At 38.5% G+C, this 17,982-nt stretch overlaps 1 protein-coding gene across 1 annotated transcript in view; it reads right to left on the bottom strand.

Annotated features, from left to right (window-relative positions):
- Nucleotides 1-16,235, bottom strand: part of ctnna1 (catenin (cadherin-associated protein), alpha 1) — a 114,900-nt gene extending 98,665 nt beyond the window's left edge. Inside the window, exons 1-6 of the mRNA XM_079630074.1 lie at nucleotides 15,788-16,235; nucleotides 13,078-13,201; nucleotides 12,794-12,989; nucleotides 7,763-7,929; nucleotides 6,054-6,173; nucleotides 1,075-1,344 (exon numbers count right to left, since the gene is read on the bottom strand). Of these exons, the coding sequence (XP_079486200.1) occupies nucleotides 1,075-1,344; nucleotides 6,054-6,173; nucleotides 7,763-7,929; nucleotides 12,794-12,989; nucleotides 13,078-13,197 (873 nt within the window). The 5' untranslated portion in view covers nucleotides 13,198-13,201; nucleotides 15,788-16,235. The remainder of the gene's footprint in view (nucleotides 1-1,074; nucleotides 1,345-6,053; nucleotides 6,174-7,762; nucleotides 7,930-12,793; nucleotides 12,990-13,077; nucleotides 13,202-15,787) is intronic.
- Nucleotides 16,236-17,982: the final 1,747 nt, after the last annotated feature.

Here is a 17,982-nt window from a genome sequence, read left to right as displayed (position 1 = left end):
ATGTTGAGTGCAACAGACCAAAAACAGTTAGACTAATGGTTCGCATCCTATTCTGGAAGGAGACTAACCGTTCAAAGTGCAAATAAATGAAGGATAGCTAATGATCACTTGCTACCCTTAACCTCAAATTATATTTAGAGACTCTGATCTGAATTATTTAATACAAGTCACATAAGGAAATAAATGCATTGCTTAGACACTTAAATCAGCATGCTATTTTCCATAAGCTTTTGGTGCTGACCTGACTCAACACAGCAACAAAAGTTCAAACTTGTGAAAGACTCTCTGAGGTCAGTAGCTCAGCTTTGTTTGGACATACAAATATAATCTGATTGAATCGTGGATTACGGTCTCCTCGACACAGTTCAATCACACACCGGATTTGTCAACAACTTGCTGCTCTCGCGCTTTTGTTGATAAAACTGTGTGAAGCAGTTGCAGAGGGTGATGCAACTGCTGTTCGATCCTACTCACAATATGCTCCTCTCCATCACTCGCTACAAAATAACTTTTACTCTGTTGTGTAAAAAAGCACACAAAGTTTACCAACATTTTCTAAATCAAGCATTTTAAATCAATGCATTTTAAGCCAAAGCCTGATCTTTCAATATGTTAAATTCAATAGCAAACATTGGTGGATGAATTTTAAAAAAAAGTAATCCATGCCTAAATTCTGCAAAGGACTTGAAGCTTCATAACACTTGAATGCAACCTTTTCCTTGAATTCTAAATATTTTACAATCTATAACCCATAATAAGCTCTATCGAGCAGTCTTGTGGCACCCTCACTAAAAAGTCCACAACTTTCACTGTTATTCTACCCTTTTGTCCTTGAGAAAAGTACTTCACTGCAGGATGCAATATGGAGTCTGTCCCAATGCAAAGGGCAAGGATTTTCTTTTCCTAAATGACAACGCTCACAGAGCACAGTCCCTTCAATTAGGAGGCGGCCAATTCTCAGTTGTGATGCTGAATGACAATTCTCCACTGATACCACTTATTAGCTAGCTATTTCTGCATGGATCAGAGAAACTGGCCCAAAAAAATGTGAAATCCAATGGCCCATGGACTTACATCAAAGTTGTTGAGGGCGTAGGCTAGCTCTCCTCCACCTGCAGGCTGGGAGAAGCTGGAGTCCTCGCTGCTGGTAGCCTGGGCTGCATTAGAAATGCCGGAGACAGCATGCTGCAGCTGCTTGTAGATGAGGTCCCGGTTGGCCTTGTACGCGGCCACGTCTGGATGCTGCAGGCAGGCATGCGATGCTTTGTACAGCATGGGAACATTCCTCTGAAGGATGCCGCGAGCTGCGGCCATTTGGTCTTTGTGATGGACGTCCTTGAGTTCCTGTCATACAAAGAGGGGGAAGGAGGAGAATTTAAGGGTTATGTTACAGCCCTGTCATATTAAGGACATTAAAGAGCTCTGAAAGAGCAAAGCACTCCCCAAGGGCCAACACATGCTCATAATCAGATCATGAACGTACAGTTTGGCAAATCTGCAGCATTGAAACATGCCATATGACCACTTCTGTTAAACGGAGACATTGGGTGTTTAGGTCATTTTGTCTACATTTGTCTACAATTGTCGGTCTATGTAAAAATGAGTCAGATGGATTTTTTTTTTTTTTTTGCATTTCATGCCTTAAGTGCCACATTTTTAAGACATTGTGTCAAGTTGTGTCAAAAATAAACGGCCTGCTCCATTCACACTCTGTCTAGCTGTTTGAAAAGGGAATGCGTCCTGCGTGAACGCCCTCTAATCTCTAAAGTGTTGCTGTTGTTGCCCCATACTTAAAGTCAGTGTACAGTGTTGACACAAATTGCTGTCTGTCAGTACACAAGTTACAGCCAAAAAAAAAAAACTTTATGGCAGGTTTTTATAGATTCTGGGAAGTCACCGGTAGAAAAAAATTAAATAAATCCATGGTCAGTTCTGTAATTTGTCCCCTCATTTTTATAAACCTTAGTCACAGATTGTTAAATGGTTCCCTCGGTTTAACAAATCTCACCCAATGATTAATCCGTACCCATAAAATTCCAACGCCTGTGCTCAGATTTGTAAACCGTGCTTTCGGTTTTTCAATCCGTACCCACAAATTCATAAACCATTTGAGTATAGTTGACAGGATTTTTTGATCAATGTGAAAAGTTGAAGATGGGGGAAAAAGAGGGTCCATTTTGGTTTTTCATGATCGATCATTGCTGTCAAACCTGAGATATCCCTAGTAGGGTTGGTATACTGGTACTGGAAAAATACTGGAATATATTTTATTAGTTTGAACGGTATATCATATCATGATTTTGCTCATTTCGGTAATTGATTTCCTGCTGTTCCGAAGTTCAACGCTAGGTGGCAGTACGCTACCCAAACTGACGTTAAACCGGCAAATGTGACAACAGAGAAACAAAATGGATAAAGCAGTTGAATCAATCAACACGCCCAAAACTAACAGACGGCTTGTGTGTGCGTTGTTGGTATGAACGCAAAGAAAACCGTCTCTTAAAGAGCTCCCATATACAACTGAATTATATAAAACCGCTTGGATGTTCGAATAGGCAAGGTTTGAAAAGACATGGGCCAGTCAGCTTTCCCAAAACGCAAGTGAAAGTGTTGTATCGCAGCACGCGTGATTCACAACATTTTTAACTTAAAAGGGCTCAGAAGGGCAGCATGAGAGGGGAAATCACACTGAATAAATAAAATGAACAGCTCAACTCTATATTCGAACTGAGAAATAATTAGCATTGTCAAGATACTATAATCTCTCTCAAATAGAGAAACACTGTTCATTCTATTAATCAGTGAGCTCACCTGGAAAATTCATCCTGAAATCCATCACTGCCGACTACCGCTTAACCTGATAAGCCCAAAAAAATTCCAAAGACCCAATTCACATTTCATTAAAATGCATTGTCACTCTAACTGCTCCAATCCAGTCGTGCTTCCCCTCCCAGACCGGTACTAAGATGATTGTTTGTGGTTATACGCCTAAAATTGTCAACCAGAGCTAAATAGCTCCTCGTTCCACATGTGGGCGGAGGAAGTGATGCTATTTTAAAGTCTATATATTCTAAAGTCAGAATATCCTAGGGGTGTAAGAAAATAGCAATACACGTAAATATCACAATATTATGTTTGGCGATACTGTATAGATTCTCAAAAACACTATGTGTATTTGTTTATCATCCACGATTCGTGTCAGTGGCTTTGTGTTCGGTTTAAACAAGACCGCTAGATGGCAGTTTTATCACAGAACGTGAACTGTCACGGGGAGAAGTGCAAGGGTGCATCACTAGCGTTAGCATTAGCAAACCCAGCTCACAAGATGATTGAACAACGCGGCAGGAGCTGGTATTATTCTGAGCTGAAGTGTTGAGTCCTTTTGCTTCCACTCTAAAGAAACCACTAAGGAGATCGACAAGAGTCATGCTGTTTGCAAAATAAGCCATGCTAAAATATAATACTCTGGAAACGCATAGAATCTAAGCTCACTTAACATTCTGAGGCCATCCGCGCTGCTGAGCGTTTAGTTAGAATATATAAATATGTACTGCACACTTTCCTCTCAATAACAACAAAAAGGACTGCAGTGAGAAAACAAGAAAGGATCTGATCATAGCGATGTGGATATGTTTGCACGAGCTCTGCAATTCAGCACTAGTCACGTTACGTTTATTTCTATTGCACTTTCTACAATAGATTGATTTAAAGCAAGCAGCTTTACAGTATTAAATAAAAAAGTGGACTATACAAGCTTTCTGTAATGTGAACCTTTAAAGCAGGGTCCAAGAAACATTTTTTATATATACATATACACAGAAAGATTGAAATGTCTACTATTAAACTAAACAATTCAAAACAAAAAGAGACACTACTCTCTGCTTATGTAATCCGTATGAAATGTGCATTTCTCAACCAACACTGACACTAGTTTATTAATAAAAAATGTATGTCACCTTGCTATATTTGACATTCATAATCATGACTTTTGCCGGTTCTTTGTGGTAGCGTTTTGATGCCTTATTGGCAGCGACGCATCACCCTCTGCTTGCATCAGACTTTAGCACCACAGTCATGTCATCTCCAGTGTTGAGTTATCACATTGTCTCAAGGTCACGGCCTCATTTTTAAGCCGTTGAAACCGCTCACGCGCAGTAAGAAGCGAAACAGTGCTTATTTGATATGTGCGCGCACTCTGAGATGGTTCTGGGCACAGTCAGTGCAGACACCTGGAATGCATGTACATAAAGCTTCTGCTCGTACAGCACGCAAGTACTTATCTTACTGGGCTTGAATGGTCAAGTACAAACACTTAGGTGTCAAAGTGCCTGTCTTTGCAAGTTTCTTCATAAACAGTCGTTTATGGCTTAAGTGAACGTAAACAGTGCATTCTGTGTTAAAGTGAAAGCAGGCTAATAAAGTTGCTGCCGTCCTTGCCATCAATGTTAATCGAACAGTCTCATTGCTAAATCACTTTTGTGAATATTATACACTGTTTTTGTAAATTTGATTACTTTATGCAATTTATGTTGTATTTCTATTTCCTAGTGCTTGATGTTTAGCACTTCAGTGATGTCGGGTGACTATTCAGTACAGCCGCATGCGTTTTGGATGGAAAGAGAAATAGACTCTCCCCAAAATGCAGGAAAGAATTTATAAAGAGAATCCTGCCTTACCTACTTTAGTAGAACGTAGGAAGGAGAACACATACTCAGCACTTGCTGAATAGTCCTCAATACTCCATTTTGTTTTTTTAGGAGTTGCAGTGTTTCTGGTTGTTTTTGTCCTCAGTCACATATTTGACAATGTTTAATTACACCCTAAGGGTTGTAATTATGTTTAGTTTGACATTAAGTCTTGTAAGCTCTTTAATAAGCCAGAGTATCCTTATATGGATAGTGTTTTGAATAAACCGTTTTTAAAGGCCAATTAAAATGTTCATTGTAAAATTAATATCTGTTGTGCTTATTTATTTGATTCTCAATTAAAGGGAACCTATTATGCCCCTTTTTACAAGATGTAAAATAAGTCTATGATGTCCCCATAGTGTGTATGTGAAAATGTATCTCAAAATACCCCACAAATAAATACAAAATTTGTGTCCCTTTAAATGCAAATGAGCTGGTGCCTCTGGTCCCCTTTCAAGAAGAGGGCGGTGCTTAATAAACCGGTAAGCTTTATGAACAACTCTGATGAACTGTAATAAAGTGCGCGCTCTAACATTACCTTTCATTACTGCCGTGACCAGTATCGATCCGGAAGCTAAGCTGGATCACGAACAGTTTCAGAACTGGATCCAACTTTTTAGCAAAGCCTGCTTTGTACTGATCCTCGTTCACAAAGCAGTCTGGTGTAAAATGATTCCCGCAAACAAACGTACTTGGGCACTCCCTTCAAAAACAAAAGTAATCCACTGTGTCTCCAGCGGCTCAGATGTCGGGAGTAAATGACGACTGCTATGTTTATTCTTACATCCAACGACAAAACACCTCGATCGCTTAGAAGCTCTTATCTACACCTGCTCTGGTGTCGAAACAATGGCGGACTGTGTACAGGTCACTCAGGGCGGGTCTATGCTAAAATGGCAGTGTCCGTCAACAGTCGTGGGAGGGGCCTGAATCTGCGAACGGCTTGTTCTGACACAGTGCTTATGATTTATGGGGATTTTTTTAAAAAGCACTGGGTGGATTTGTATCATTATAGGGTGGTTGTGTACACACTGCCAACACACATTTATGTTCAAGCACCATGTAAAAGTGAATTTTGCACAATAAGTCCTTATTTGGAGGGAAAAAACACTGACATTCAACAGAGAGCTTAATTATTAGTTATATACAGCTTGAATGATAAAACAGTAACCGGTATCGGCTTCAATTAAATAGTTTTTTTGCTTATGTTTTATGCATATGGTGGTGTGTACAATACATCATATTGTAATCCCTGTATCGTTATATGTATCGTACTGCCAGATTTTTGTTGATACACAGCCCTAGTACATCCCCGAATGAAATTAGATCTCTTAAAATTGGGTGCGATGAGTGGCTGTATTTTACCTGCTGCCTCTTGGCCGCCATCACATTCAGTCTGTCCACCTCCGGTTTCAGAGCTTTGTATTGAATACCCAGGTCCTGCTCAGTGCCGGCATTACGCACCTTCACCATGCTCTCCTCCACCTGTGGAGTCAAGTACAACATGGCGTTAAAGAAGCCTTAATGTCTCTCATTACATTTATTTTAGACCATATATTAAGCGCGACATCTGAAATTCATATATATGTTTATCCTGCTGGCTTTGTATTCGTTACTAATCATAAAACTATTTTAAGGTCCTTTAGGTGACATGAATATTTATTATTTTATTTTCAGATTTTATACCTTTTATTAAAAGAGAGAACAGAAAGGACTGGCAGGCATCAATATGAAATTACCGTACTGAAAAATGATTAGTGACGTAACCAGTGAGCCAGAAAACGCCCCCTACATTCAATTGTGATCACTGCACCTCATTCAACCTCAACAGCTCAGTAAAAGCGAAAGAAAAATGGCAAACAATAATAATAATGTCCAACTCTATCATGATTTCCCTTTTCATAGTTTATTCTAATTAATTCAACAAAATGCATTAGACAAATCATCAGTACATTAGTCAAAATAAGACTAAATAAATAATTTAATGGTCACACAAGCATACTCAAAAAGCTTCATTTGATCATTCAAGCTGAACTTATAGAACAATCCAATGAAGAAAAAAAAGCAAGAAAAACAGCGCCTATTCTTTTACAAGAAGGCTTCTGCTTCTACTTGCACATACGTCCATCATAAACTATGCGAAAAACACTGGCATAAAAATCTAATTGTAACACTAAAAATATATATATAATCCACCTTTATCATATATTTCCTAAGAAATCTCAGAGGGATGTTTTTCACAGCTCTGCCAGCATGGTGAAATTAATGTTCACAAACGTTCTCTACAGCGCACAAAGAACTAGGTACACAGTGCGATTCAATAACATGTTGCTTGCAGAAACAGAAAGTGAATCTAATCTAGTTTGTACCAACAACATATAGACCAAATGCAAACAAATCTAATTTAAAATCTAGGCGTATGAGACAAAGTGAATGCTACAGTAAGGCTTGCAACATGCAGCGTTTTCTTTTTTATATGAAGTGTTTTTATTCACACACAGTAACGGTGTTTGCTGTGCATGTAATTACTGCTGGAGGAAGTTCAATAAGAGTTGGGCAATAAAGCCTGAGGGTAATAAAAGTACTGACACCAGCACAGATGATGAAGGGGGTAAAAAGGACAAAACTCGGGTGTCTTTGTTTATCCTTTACTCAGCCTTCTGGACCAAAGCCAGTTCCCTATGGTACTCCCTTCGGCTTTAGCTTTTTCCTCAGACTGACGAGAGCTAGAGATAATGAAGGAGGCTATAAAAGGAAATACAGAAAGATCCATTTGTGACTGGATTCCGCAATTTCGTTAACATTTTCCGCATCGGAGCTTCGAATTTTAAAAGGACAGCATTTATTTGAAACAGAAATTGATTATATCATTATAAATGTCTTTACTGACACTTTTGAGAAACTTAATTCATCCTTGTAGAATAAAAATATGTATTTCTTTATAAAAAATAAAAAAAACATACTGAACCTAAACTTCTAAACAGTAGTGTATATGAGATTGAGAAAATTATATTTTGTTTCCCTTTTAGGTCAAACAACCCTTCAAGGAGTAAAAATGTGTGCATGTGTCTCACCAGTTTGAGCTGAAGCAGAAGCTGGTACACATCAGCCATGTCTGCCAGTACAAGCAGATGAGTGACAGCAGAAAGAAGGGCACGTGCAGCACGGACCATATTGCCTCTCTTAACTGAAGAACAGGGATCCTCTGCAAACTCTCCTGAGGCCGTCTTCATGGATTCTCCTACAGAAAAAGATTCATACACAAAGTCTCATAATTAGTTTTAATTTGTCTTTTCGTAGCCCTCATGATGCAAGAGCAGCAAGGTCAAAGAAATGATCATTTCCCAATGTGGAAGACGACATAACTCAACATCTGACGATGCAATTAATTCCAAAGCCGCCCTTTGAAATGCTAAAGTCTGGGACCTAATTATTGTCCGTTATTTGATTAAATTCTGCCTATATTAATTGACTATGATAATGCAGTCCAAGGTCATTTGCGAGACAACACGAACACACTACAGCACGACATACAGATGTTGCTACAGAGGCTCTTTAGTGGCAATCCGGCCACACAAACCCAGTAAACAGGGCTCAAATTTCAGCGTGGGATTGTGGGTATTACGCATAATATTTATAATGCCCGCAGGTCTCCCACTTATAATGCAGAAAATCCCCCCCACAAACATTGATTCACTTTAGTATGTAGATTGTATGAGTAAATTAATCAACAGATTATAAAATCAAATCAATAATTTGAAAAACTTTCTGGGAGACGTAATTTCGTAACAAACCGCTTGAGTGATTCAGCGGTGCTGCATCTACTCTCTCTCTCTCTCTCTCTCTCAAAATGGCTTGCACAACGCAAGCGTCAAGCGCTGCAGGCGGCGATACTACACTCTCGCGTTTAGGAGTCGGGACATGACGGAATTGTCACTTGCACAATCGGGCCAGCAGTGCATCGTAACCAAAGTTTTCACGTCTTGTGAAGTCTTATCAGTTTATTAAAAATCTAAAATTCAAGCGATTTTAAACTATCCAGTATTCGCGTGCTCTCTGAGAGATGTTTTTCTCTGCACACATACATAGAATAAAGCCGCTTCACAAACAGCTCACGGGTAACAAAAAGTTATTTTTCGCAGATTATATCGCTTTAACGGGGAAAAACATGCAAACTTGTGTCAAAATTCCGGTCTTGGTTAGTATACTCGTAAACACAGTCCGTTATGTCTTAAGCATAAAACGCTGACAGTGTGACAGACAGTATAATGAAACCGTAATGGATCCGTGCACTAGCTCTAACAGTGACAGCAGCCATATGAGTCTGTCATTAATGTTGTCGTCAAAACAACAAAAGATAGCTTTAATTGTAAGGAATCAGAATGAATAGCCTATGTATTTAATTTAGTCAGGACTAAAAGACTATCAGTGTTATTTTACATTTGATTACTTTATTCAGTTTCTGTAGTATTTCTGAATGCTGTTAGACCTACCCAAAAACTTCTCTTTATTTATATCTTTATTTAATTTTTTATATATTTTTTCTACTTTTTCTGCCCCCCAACTCCCCCATCAAATAAAAAAATCCCTGAGCCCTGAAACAATAAGTAGGCCTGAGAGGGGCAAAACATCAATAATTCCTGGTATCAAAGAGCTACATTGTGAGCTGTGAAACTTAAACCAACAATTCAAGCGATAGGTCTGATTCAGCCACCCCACGGTCTGTCATAAGAGCAGAGCCAACCACTACACACAAGAACAACTAACAAGGTGAAATATAGAGCTAATCACCAGAGCAGCGGGTGTTCATGTTCGAGGATAAATGCCAGTGGTTAGGGGGTGACGGGTTAATTGCATTACGATGTCATTTTGTGAAATGCTAGATCGAGAGGAAATTCAGAAGCAGTGAAACTGTGGTGAAAGCAAAAGCACGATTCATGTCTGCTCATAGCCAGAGCTCTCCGACACGTGCTAGCACACCAAACGAGTTCTTTCAGTGAAGGTCGAGTCCCCGGGATAACACTGATGTCTTATCTGATGTGCCTGCGAAAGGGTCATCACTTGCTTCACATCCCAGTTGGCTCATGTTGAAACCTTTTCAATGCGTTAAAGCAGAGCATTTTAACAGCAGCTTAAAATATCGAAATGAATGACCGCAGTCATACAACCACAAGCCTCACATTCGACAGAGTCTTTGGTTGTTTTTTCAAATGTGTTAACAAATGAAACTGAACAATCATGCAGATCTCCGCATCCCACTCAAGTCAAGCAAAAAAATAAAGCTTGCAATGAAAGCAGCCAAGAGCACAAGTAATGGCCAAATTCATAACTAGCCTGAACTGAAATTGACTCAATGAAAAGAGAGAAAAATCAATTTGAGGAGGCATTGAGTAAGAGCTATGTGCTCGGGAGGGGGGTCTCATTCTTTCCTTTGTTGGTGTTTGGAAAAATGTGCAGTGTTCCCTGGTAACAGGAAGCAAGTCTCACAGAATGACGGCAATCTAAAAAACAAGATTTTCTGGGTTATTGCGCAAGCGGTGGTTTCCACAGACGCTGAATGATAGCTCAAAGACCCTTTCTATTTTTACCCATCACTTTAAAAAAAAAAGATTCGTCTGACAATAGACCACACAAAAAGCCAGGAGAACTAAGGACTCAGAGACTGTCATTCCTTCCAGAGGGTGCAATCAATAAGACCATTTTGACGGGCCTGATAGTGATCAGTGCACCCATAATAAACTCACATCTATCACTTATAAGGTTGCGCTCACGAGAGGACCACAGTGGCTTGTGATGAAATGTTTGAAAGCGGACATCTAAAGAAGGCACAAAGAGCATCCAGATACCTTGCAGGGAAGCCAGACAGCGTTCTCATTCCAGCATCCTTCATCGCACCGTTGAAAAGGTGCGAAGCAATCAAAATCGATTTCTATGGTAAATAAGACACATTCTACCCAGAAGACATGCTAATGTTGCACAATATACATGCAGCAGACAACTCTGGAGCTGTTAGGGAGAAAATCGTTCAAGGATTCAGTGGTTTCTAACGTGCATTACGCAACGATTACATTTGCCCGGCTTGCAGAACAGCTGGTAAGCCACAGCTGGGTACCAGGATCTCTTTTCAATCTAGGGAAGCTTTAACCCCACTCAATGGTGGCATTATCAGTCGAACCATGCATGGTCAAGCAAAACTGCATAGCTGACAGTCTCCGGCACCAGCAGGCAACAGTGTCTGGATTCCACAGCCAATGACAGCATACCAAAACCAAAGTGACATTCCCCGGCATCTCCCCTGGCCGGCGCTTGACAGATTTTACAGCCCAAACTAAGCCAATAAACACTGAGTGCCAAGTCTGAAACTGACAAAGATGTTATTCCAACAAGTAATAAGTGAGTTGAGCCTGCAGTCTGCATCTCAGAAGTACGACATGCCACACTAATTCCAGAAGAAGGGGGCATTCCAAGTCGAGAAGCTCATGTCAGCCATTCACTTCGATGAGAATGTATGGTGATGACTTTATGGTTACAGGTTATTTTTGTCACACGCCAACAGAAGGCAACAGACTTTACATGAAGTCTCACACAAGTAAAGCAATGCCTTCTCCACATCTGACATCACCCTTGACAACTGGCAGACTCTGTGTAAATATGCAAGTTGTTTTGTGCTTCTTTTTTTTACATCTTTGGCAACCGAGCATAAATAAAAATATCTTGATGGATCAGTGCAGCAAGTCAAGGCAAGCTGTTCACTAATGAAAGTGACAATCCCTTCTTAGAACAGGTAGCATAGCCATATACTTAGAATTAGTTAGCATAGGTGTCAAAAATGGCCGGAAAACTTACTCTGCACCATAAAATGAAGGCCTCCAAACTCATGCTGATATGATGAGGCCATCGCATCTTATTTAAATGAGTCAAACGAAAATGTGCGCTAACTAGAGTGTAGTGGGGTCCGCGTATCAATATCGGCAGGATCTTTAATCAAAAATGCATGGCAAACAATACATGACTAAATGAATCAGAGCAATTTGACAGGGTTAAACCCTTCTATTAACCTGCCTTCTCTATCCTCTTCCATAAGACACGGCAGAAGTGTTCTGTAATGAGAACAAACAACATGAGATGGAATGAGGGGATATGATATAGAGGACAACAGTCTTGGAGGAAGTACACACTCCATTGCATGATAGCAGCAACTCTGATAGCACAAGCCAAGCCCTTTTAATTCAAAAATCCATCCAGACATGCAGATAAGCACAGACAGATAATAAAAACAGGAAATGAAACCACTCATTAGAGCAAATTATTTTAATTAGAATATTTCAAATGTTTCTTGTAATAGTTTCAATGGCTGCAGCCGCTTTTGAACTCTTATAACAGTGTTATCACCAAGATTAACACAGTGTTAACACGGAATTCACAAATCGATTCGATACTGATTCACAAGCTCGTAATGCGAGAAAAAAAAAAAATCCAATATCGTACACAAGATATCACTAACAGGTTAAATAAAAATATAATTAATATGGTGCAAAAAAATATTTCGCAAAATTGTATTTTGTATAGCTAACAATCAAGCCATGGACATTGAATGGCTTTCCTAAGATAAATGTAATGTGTGACATGTTATTTACAAGCCGTTGTAATGAGATCTTTACATGGTAAAAACTAATTGCGTGATTAAATGAGACATGATACATAATCAGTAAGTTGTACTGTTTGTTTCAATAAACCTTAATAATGTTTATTTTGTGTTAGAATTAGTAGAAAAGGGGAGAAGATGATCAGTTCACATGCGCATAATGCTGTTGCTTGAACAAGTGAATTTATTATGAAATTGACAGAATTTGAAAGCTGAATCTGTGTTTCAAATAAAAAGTAACAGCATAAAGCTTATTGCGATTATTGAATGGTGGGGCGCTACAAATAATATACATTTTAAACAAATAACAAATTTAGTGAAGTATTGTTCACACATCACCAGAAAACAGCATAGAATAAAAGACTGATATTGGAATTTAAGAATTGATAACAGTTCCTCAAACTGATTAATTTATATTGTCAAACCAACCCTAGTTAGCAGCTTTCTCATTTTTGCATACCTTGCTTACGGACATCCTCCACCGCTGCAGTCAGCTCGTCCTTTAAGAACTGGCTCTCTTTCGCAATCTTCTCGCCTTTCTCCAGGAAGTTCAGGGTTGCTGTCTCTACAGAGGCTGCCAGAACATGAGCCTTCTTGGAGCGCCCCTTCTTCTTGTTGGATGGGCCTTTGTTGCTGGAGTTCACAAGTGTGGTGACCTGCAAACAATAAAAACAAATAAGGAAAACTGTGATTTTTGGTGAGTAATACAGCTACTGACTGTGAAAACTGAAAAAGCAGCCTGACCTGGGTAACCAAGGGCTCAAGAAGTCTTTCCACAGCAAGTGTGCGGATCTCCAGGCTCTTGGGATCCCATTTGAAGTTGATGTTTGCTGTGTTAATGCTTGCTGTGTTAATGCTCGTCATGTTTCTGAGGAGAGAAAAAGCAATCAATGGATTAAGAAGGGTGGTGAGACATAAGCAGCCTGGGGCTATGTCTTTTATCAAATCAAATGTCACATGGCAGACTCAAGTTGAGTACGCAAATACTAACGATGTAAATATTCCACACTGTTAACCAAAACTCATACTCATGCCGTCTGAGCAGCTCTGTTGCCCACTCTTATTTTCTATTCAAACAGTGACCACAGTTGTATTGATCAGCAATCTTGCACTGAAGGACAAGGATAATCAGCCTTCCCTGAGGGCTCTGCTGTTGTTGCAGGGGTCTGTCTGCACTAGACAGCCACACTAAATGGACATTGTTAGCTATATAGGTCAGGGAATGCAGACAAAATGGGCGAGGTCAGTGTTGCATGACCAACACATTGCAAATAAAACCTTTGAATTCAAATGTGTCCTACAAAAAGTTAGGACATACGACTTTGGCCTAAGAAAACTAAATAATACACAAGTACTTTTATAATTTAAAAAAAAATACAATAAAAATATCATTCACATATTAATCAGGTTCAATTCAGTGGAAAATATTGCTACTTAGAATTGGTTTATTTCCATCAACAACACAAAAAACTTGGTGGAACACAAGCTTGTGTACTTTAAAACATCAAACAGCATTCTTTACATTCCAATAGAGTGCATTAATCAGGTTCCGGATGTAAATATACAATATAGGCCTACATTTTCTATGTAGCAGGGGAATTTATTTTTAATTATAATACATTTTACAAAATCGTTAAAGACAGACCGTTAAATATAAATAAATAAATGAATAAATAAATAGACTATATATGTTTATGTGTGTGTGTGTGTGTGTGTATATATATATATATATATATATATATAGTATCTTGGTTTAACTGGTAACGGATGTTTTTAATAAATGTAACATTTGTGATTTGTTTTTAAAAAATAGTAGGCTATGTCTTTGCTATTCCATTTGAAATAGCCTAATTGTTCTTATATAATATATACAACAGCATGGCTTGTCTGTGAAAGCTAGCCAATTTAACAGGAATTTTGTTCACAGAAAAATTACACTTCCACAAAAATGGTATACCCCCAAGAGTATTAAATAATAATTAGGAAATGCATTCCAAAGACTTTCTCTATTCTTCATTAACTCCATCAACCATTTAGTTTTGAAAGTGTCATTAAGTGGACTTACTATAATCGAAGACCTCAAGTCCCCTCTTTAGGGTTACAAATTACCTCCTTTTTATATATAATCTGTCCCTTTTTTCTCCAAATAATTTTAAAGTATCTTGTCTAAATTCTTAATCACCTTAGGAGGCACGTCATATGATAAAGATGTGTACAGATATTTTCCCTTTGACAATAATATTGATATATCCCATTAACCATAAACTAAATTTCTTTGTTTTCTCAACTATTGGTTCAAAATTTATCTGACTCCGGCATTTTGACAAATTACTACAAAGATATGTTAATTGGAGTTTAACTGGAATATTCTCTATTTCTGTTGAAGAAGAATCTTTGAGAGTTTTTCCACAATAAAAAAAAAAGTCATCCGGGTAACTGAAACCGGTGCTACTTTCATGTATTGCGTCACACCGTGGACTCGCCCACTCTTATTTCACAATTGTTTTGTACATTTAAGTAACTTTTTCCTTTGAGACAACGTTGAGAATGTACAGGTAAAATAATAAAATAAATTCAAATCAAATCTGTCCCAAGTAATTATTCATTTGGTGAGTAACTTAGCCGTGAAATAAACGGGATAACGTTAATGTACTTTCACTTCACTTCCATAATGACCAGCTGACTGTACGTTATTAACGTTAACGTTATAACGTATATCAAGCTTACAGGGAAATATTATCAGGTTGTACTTTAATCATAAGTATAGTATATTTGGTAGACAACACATTATTTCAGTAGACAACAACATACTATCTGAATCCTGTATTATTAAACTGCGAAGGGCAGAACTCACGGGAAGGGCCCAGATCCCTAGTTTGTGGTTTAGGCGGAGCCCTAAACTCCTCGTATGGATTTTATATTTCTCAAACGCCTAACTTAACCTATCATCATAGGCGATTTAAAATAGTCAACCATCCACAAAACACATACGATAACATCTAAATGGCCTGTTGATCAAAAAACATTCAACAATAAATCTCCCGACACATTTGTCCTGATACGAGACGTGCAGCTAACGGCTAACAACTAGCATTCCTACCAAACTTTCCAGGATAGCTTCTGTTTAACGTTAATACATTAAGAAGTGATCAACTTTTTTGTCCTTTCGTTGCGATTCTAAATTCGACAAACGGGTAATTAACAAGAGGTTTACAAGAAAAAAAACTGGTGTAAATTCAGTGAAATATGAAACGACAGAGAAATATCCCAAACATTCCATGAAGTTGGGAAACGAGCTAACAGTGTAGCCACACACTCAAATTCCGCATTTTGTCTCTTATATTCACAATATAGACACAAGCTGAAACAGTTATGAGGCAAATTTACTTTTCAAGGAGTTATTAATGAAAATAATGCAATTTAAACTACCTAGACAAAGGCAAACCCTACTCACCAGACTGTTTGAAATTCCTGTCAGATTCAAAATGGAGGGATGAGACTTTTAAAATACTGTGGTAAAGTTTTTCCGCGTGTTTAATCCCTCCCAGCGGCTAAACAAAAGCCAAACGATATGATCCACTAAAACTTGACTAAAAGAGCCCGTTCGAGTAATAAATGGAAGAGTTCGTGGAGTGTTTAGGAGGAGTTTCGGTTTTTCGCGTGAGGTCAATGAGGAGGAGGATGATGGCGGATTCCCAGCAGTCAGTGTTATCAGGTGTGTTTGGGAGTGGCTCGATGACTCGAGAAAAGTTCGTCTGAACGCGCAGTGGGGGGCATTAAAACACAATGGTATAAGATTAAAATGCGTGAAGAGAGATTTAAATCTGTGAAGGGACTTTTTACATGGTTGTTGACTGAATTTAAAGGCGAAATGTGCATATTCTTTCTCTACTCATTATCAAGTTTCAGTTCAGCTCAGTTACCTGCTTTATTTATTGGCATGATGGCAACAACAGTAGGCTAAATTCTTAAATTAAGCATCAAGAGACCATTTAAAATACTCCATGCAAAGAAAAGACAAATACATAATTAAGAATTATTTTTAAATAAAAAAAATAGGATGAGGCAGACACAAGACTAGCTGTCTATCTATCATTTGAAAAAGAAAGCACACCCTTTTGAATTCTATGGTGTATGTATCAGGACATAATAAAAAATAATCGGGTCGTTAACAAGTCTAACAAAATAGGTAAATACAACCTCAGATGAAAAACAACACATGACATTACACATTACACCGTGTCATTATTTAACAAAAATGGAGAATCCATGGGTGACAAACATACACACTATGATTCTTTGCTTGCAGAGCCCCTTTTAGCAGCTATAACTTGAAGTAGCCTAATCGTTTTCTGTATGACTTTATCAGTCTCTCACATCGTTCTGGAGAAATTCTGGCTCGCTCTTTTTTACAACGTATGTTTATGCACTGCTCTCTGAAGGTCAACCGGGTTGAGGTCTGGACTTTGACATGGCACTGTGACACCTTGATCCTTTTCTTTTTCAGCAATTCTGTTGTAGATTTGCTGGTGTGCTTGTGATCATTGTCCTGTTGCATGACCCAATTTCGGCCATGCTTTAGCTGTTGGACAGATGGCCTCACATTTGACTCTAGAATACTTTGGTATACAGGAGATCATGGTCGACTCAACGACTGCAAAGTGGCCAGGTCCTGTGTCTACAAAAAAAAAGCCAAAATCATCACCCCTCCATCACCGTGCTTGAATATTGGTATGAGGTGTTTGTATTGATATGTCATGTTTGGTTTTCGCCAAACGTGGCGCTGTGCACTATGGCCAAACATCTCCACTTTTGTCTCATCTGTTTAAAGGACATTGTTTCAGAAGTCTTGAGGTTTGTTCAGATGCAACTTTGCAAACCAAAGGTGTGCTGCCACGTTCATATTAGAGAGAAGAAGCTGTCTCCTGGAAACAACATGCCTTCCAAACATGCCATACTTCTCCAGTCTTTTTTCTAATACTGTCATGAACTTGAACATTTCATATGTTAAATGAGACCTGTAGAGTCTGAGGTGTAGTTCTTTTTTTTTTCTTCTTTTTTTTTCAGAGCATTGCACTGTCTGACCTTGGGGGGAAATCGGCTGGGAGGTCCGCTTCTGGGAATATTGACAACTTTCTTGAACTGTCTTTCTACTTGTGAATAATTCCTGTAGAATGATTGACTTCAAATTGTTTGGAAATGGCCGTATAACCCTTCCCAGATTGATGGCAGCAACAATTGCTTCTCTAAGATAATTGTTGTTTTCTTTGCTCCTTGCCATTGTGTGAACACATACCTGAATCTATCTATCTATCCAACCATCCATCCATCCATCCATCCAAGTTTAAATTATCTTCTTTAGCAACTTTGTGTTTAAATGACTATTAATAATGATTTATTCTCAAATTCAAATTAATCCTTTCTTATAAATCTAAAAATGAAAAAGAGGGAGTAAGAAATGCAGTGAATATATGAGCAGCTGGTATGAGATTTTTTTCCCTCAGAACACAGTGCAGAGTGCAGCACTCAGTGCGTCTGACTCATATAGGAAGTTATTGAGATGTGAGTCCCAGGCGAGTTGTAGCATGAATAGTAATAATCTTACATTTTCAGCAGTTTATATGGAGAGGGCATAGTGCTCTCTCTACA

This window comes from Phoxinus phoxinus (genome assembly GCF_949152265.1).
Source record: "Phoxinus phoxinus genome assembly, chromosome: 12".
Lineage (NCBI taxonomy): Eukaryota > Metazoa > Chordata > Actinopteri > Cypriniformes > Leuciscidae > Phoxinus > Phoxinus phoxinus.
Note: the sequence above shows the minus strand (reverse complement) of the source record. Positions and strands in the feature narration are given on the sequence as shown.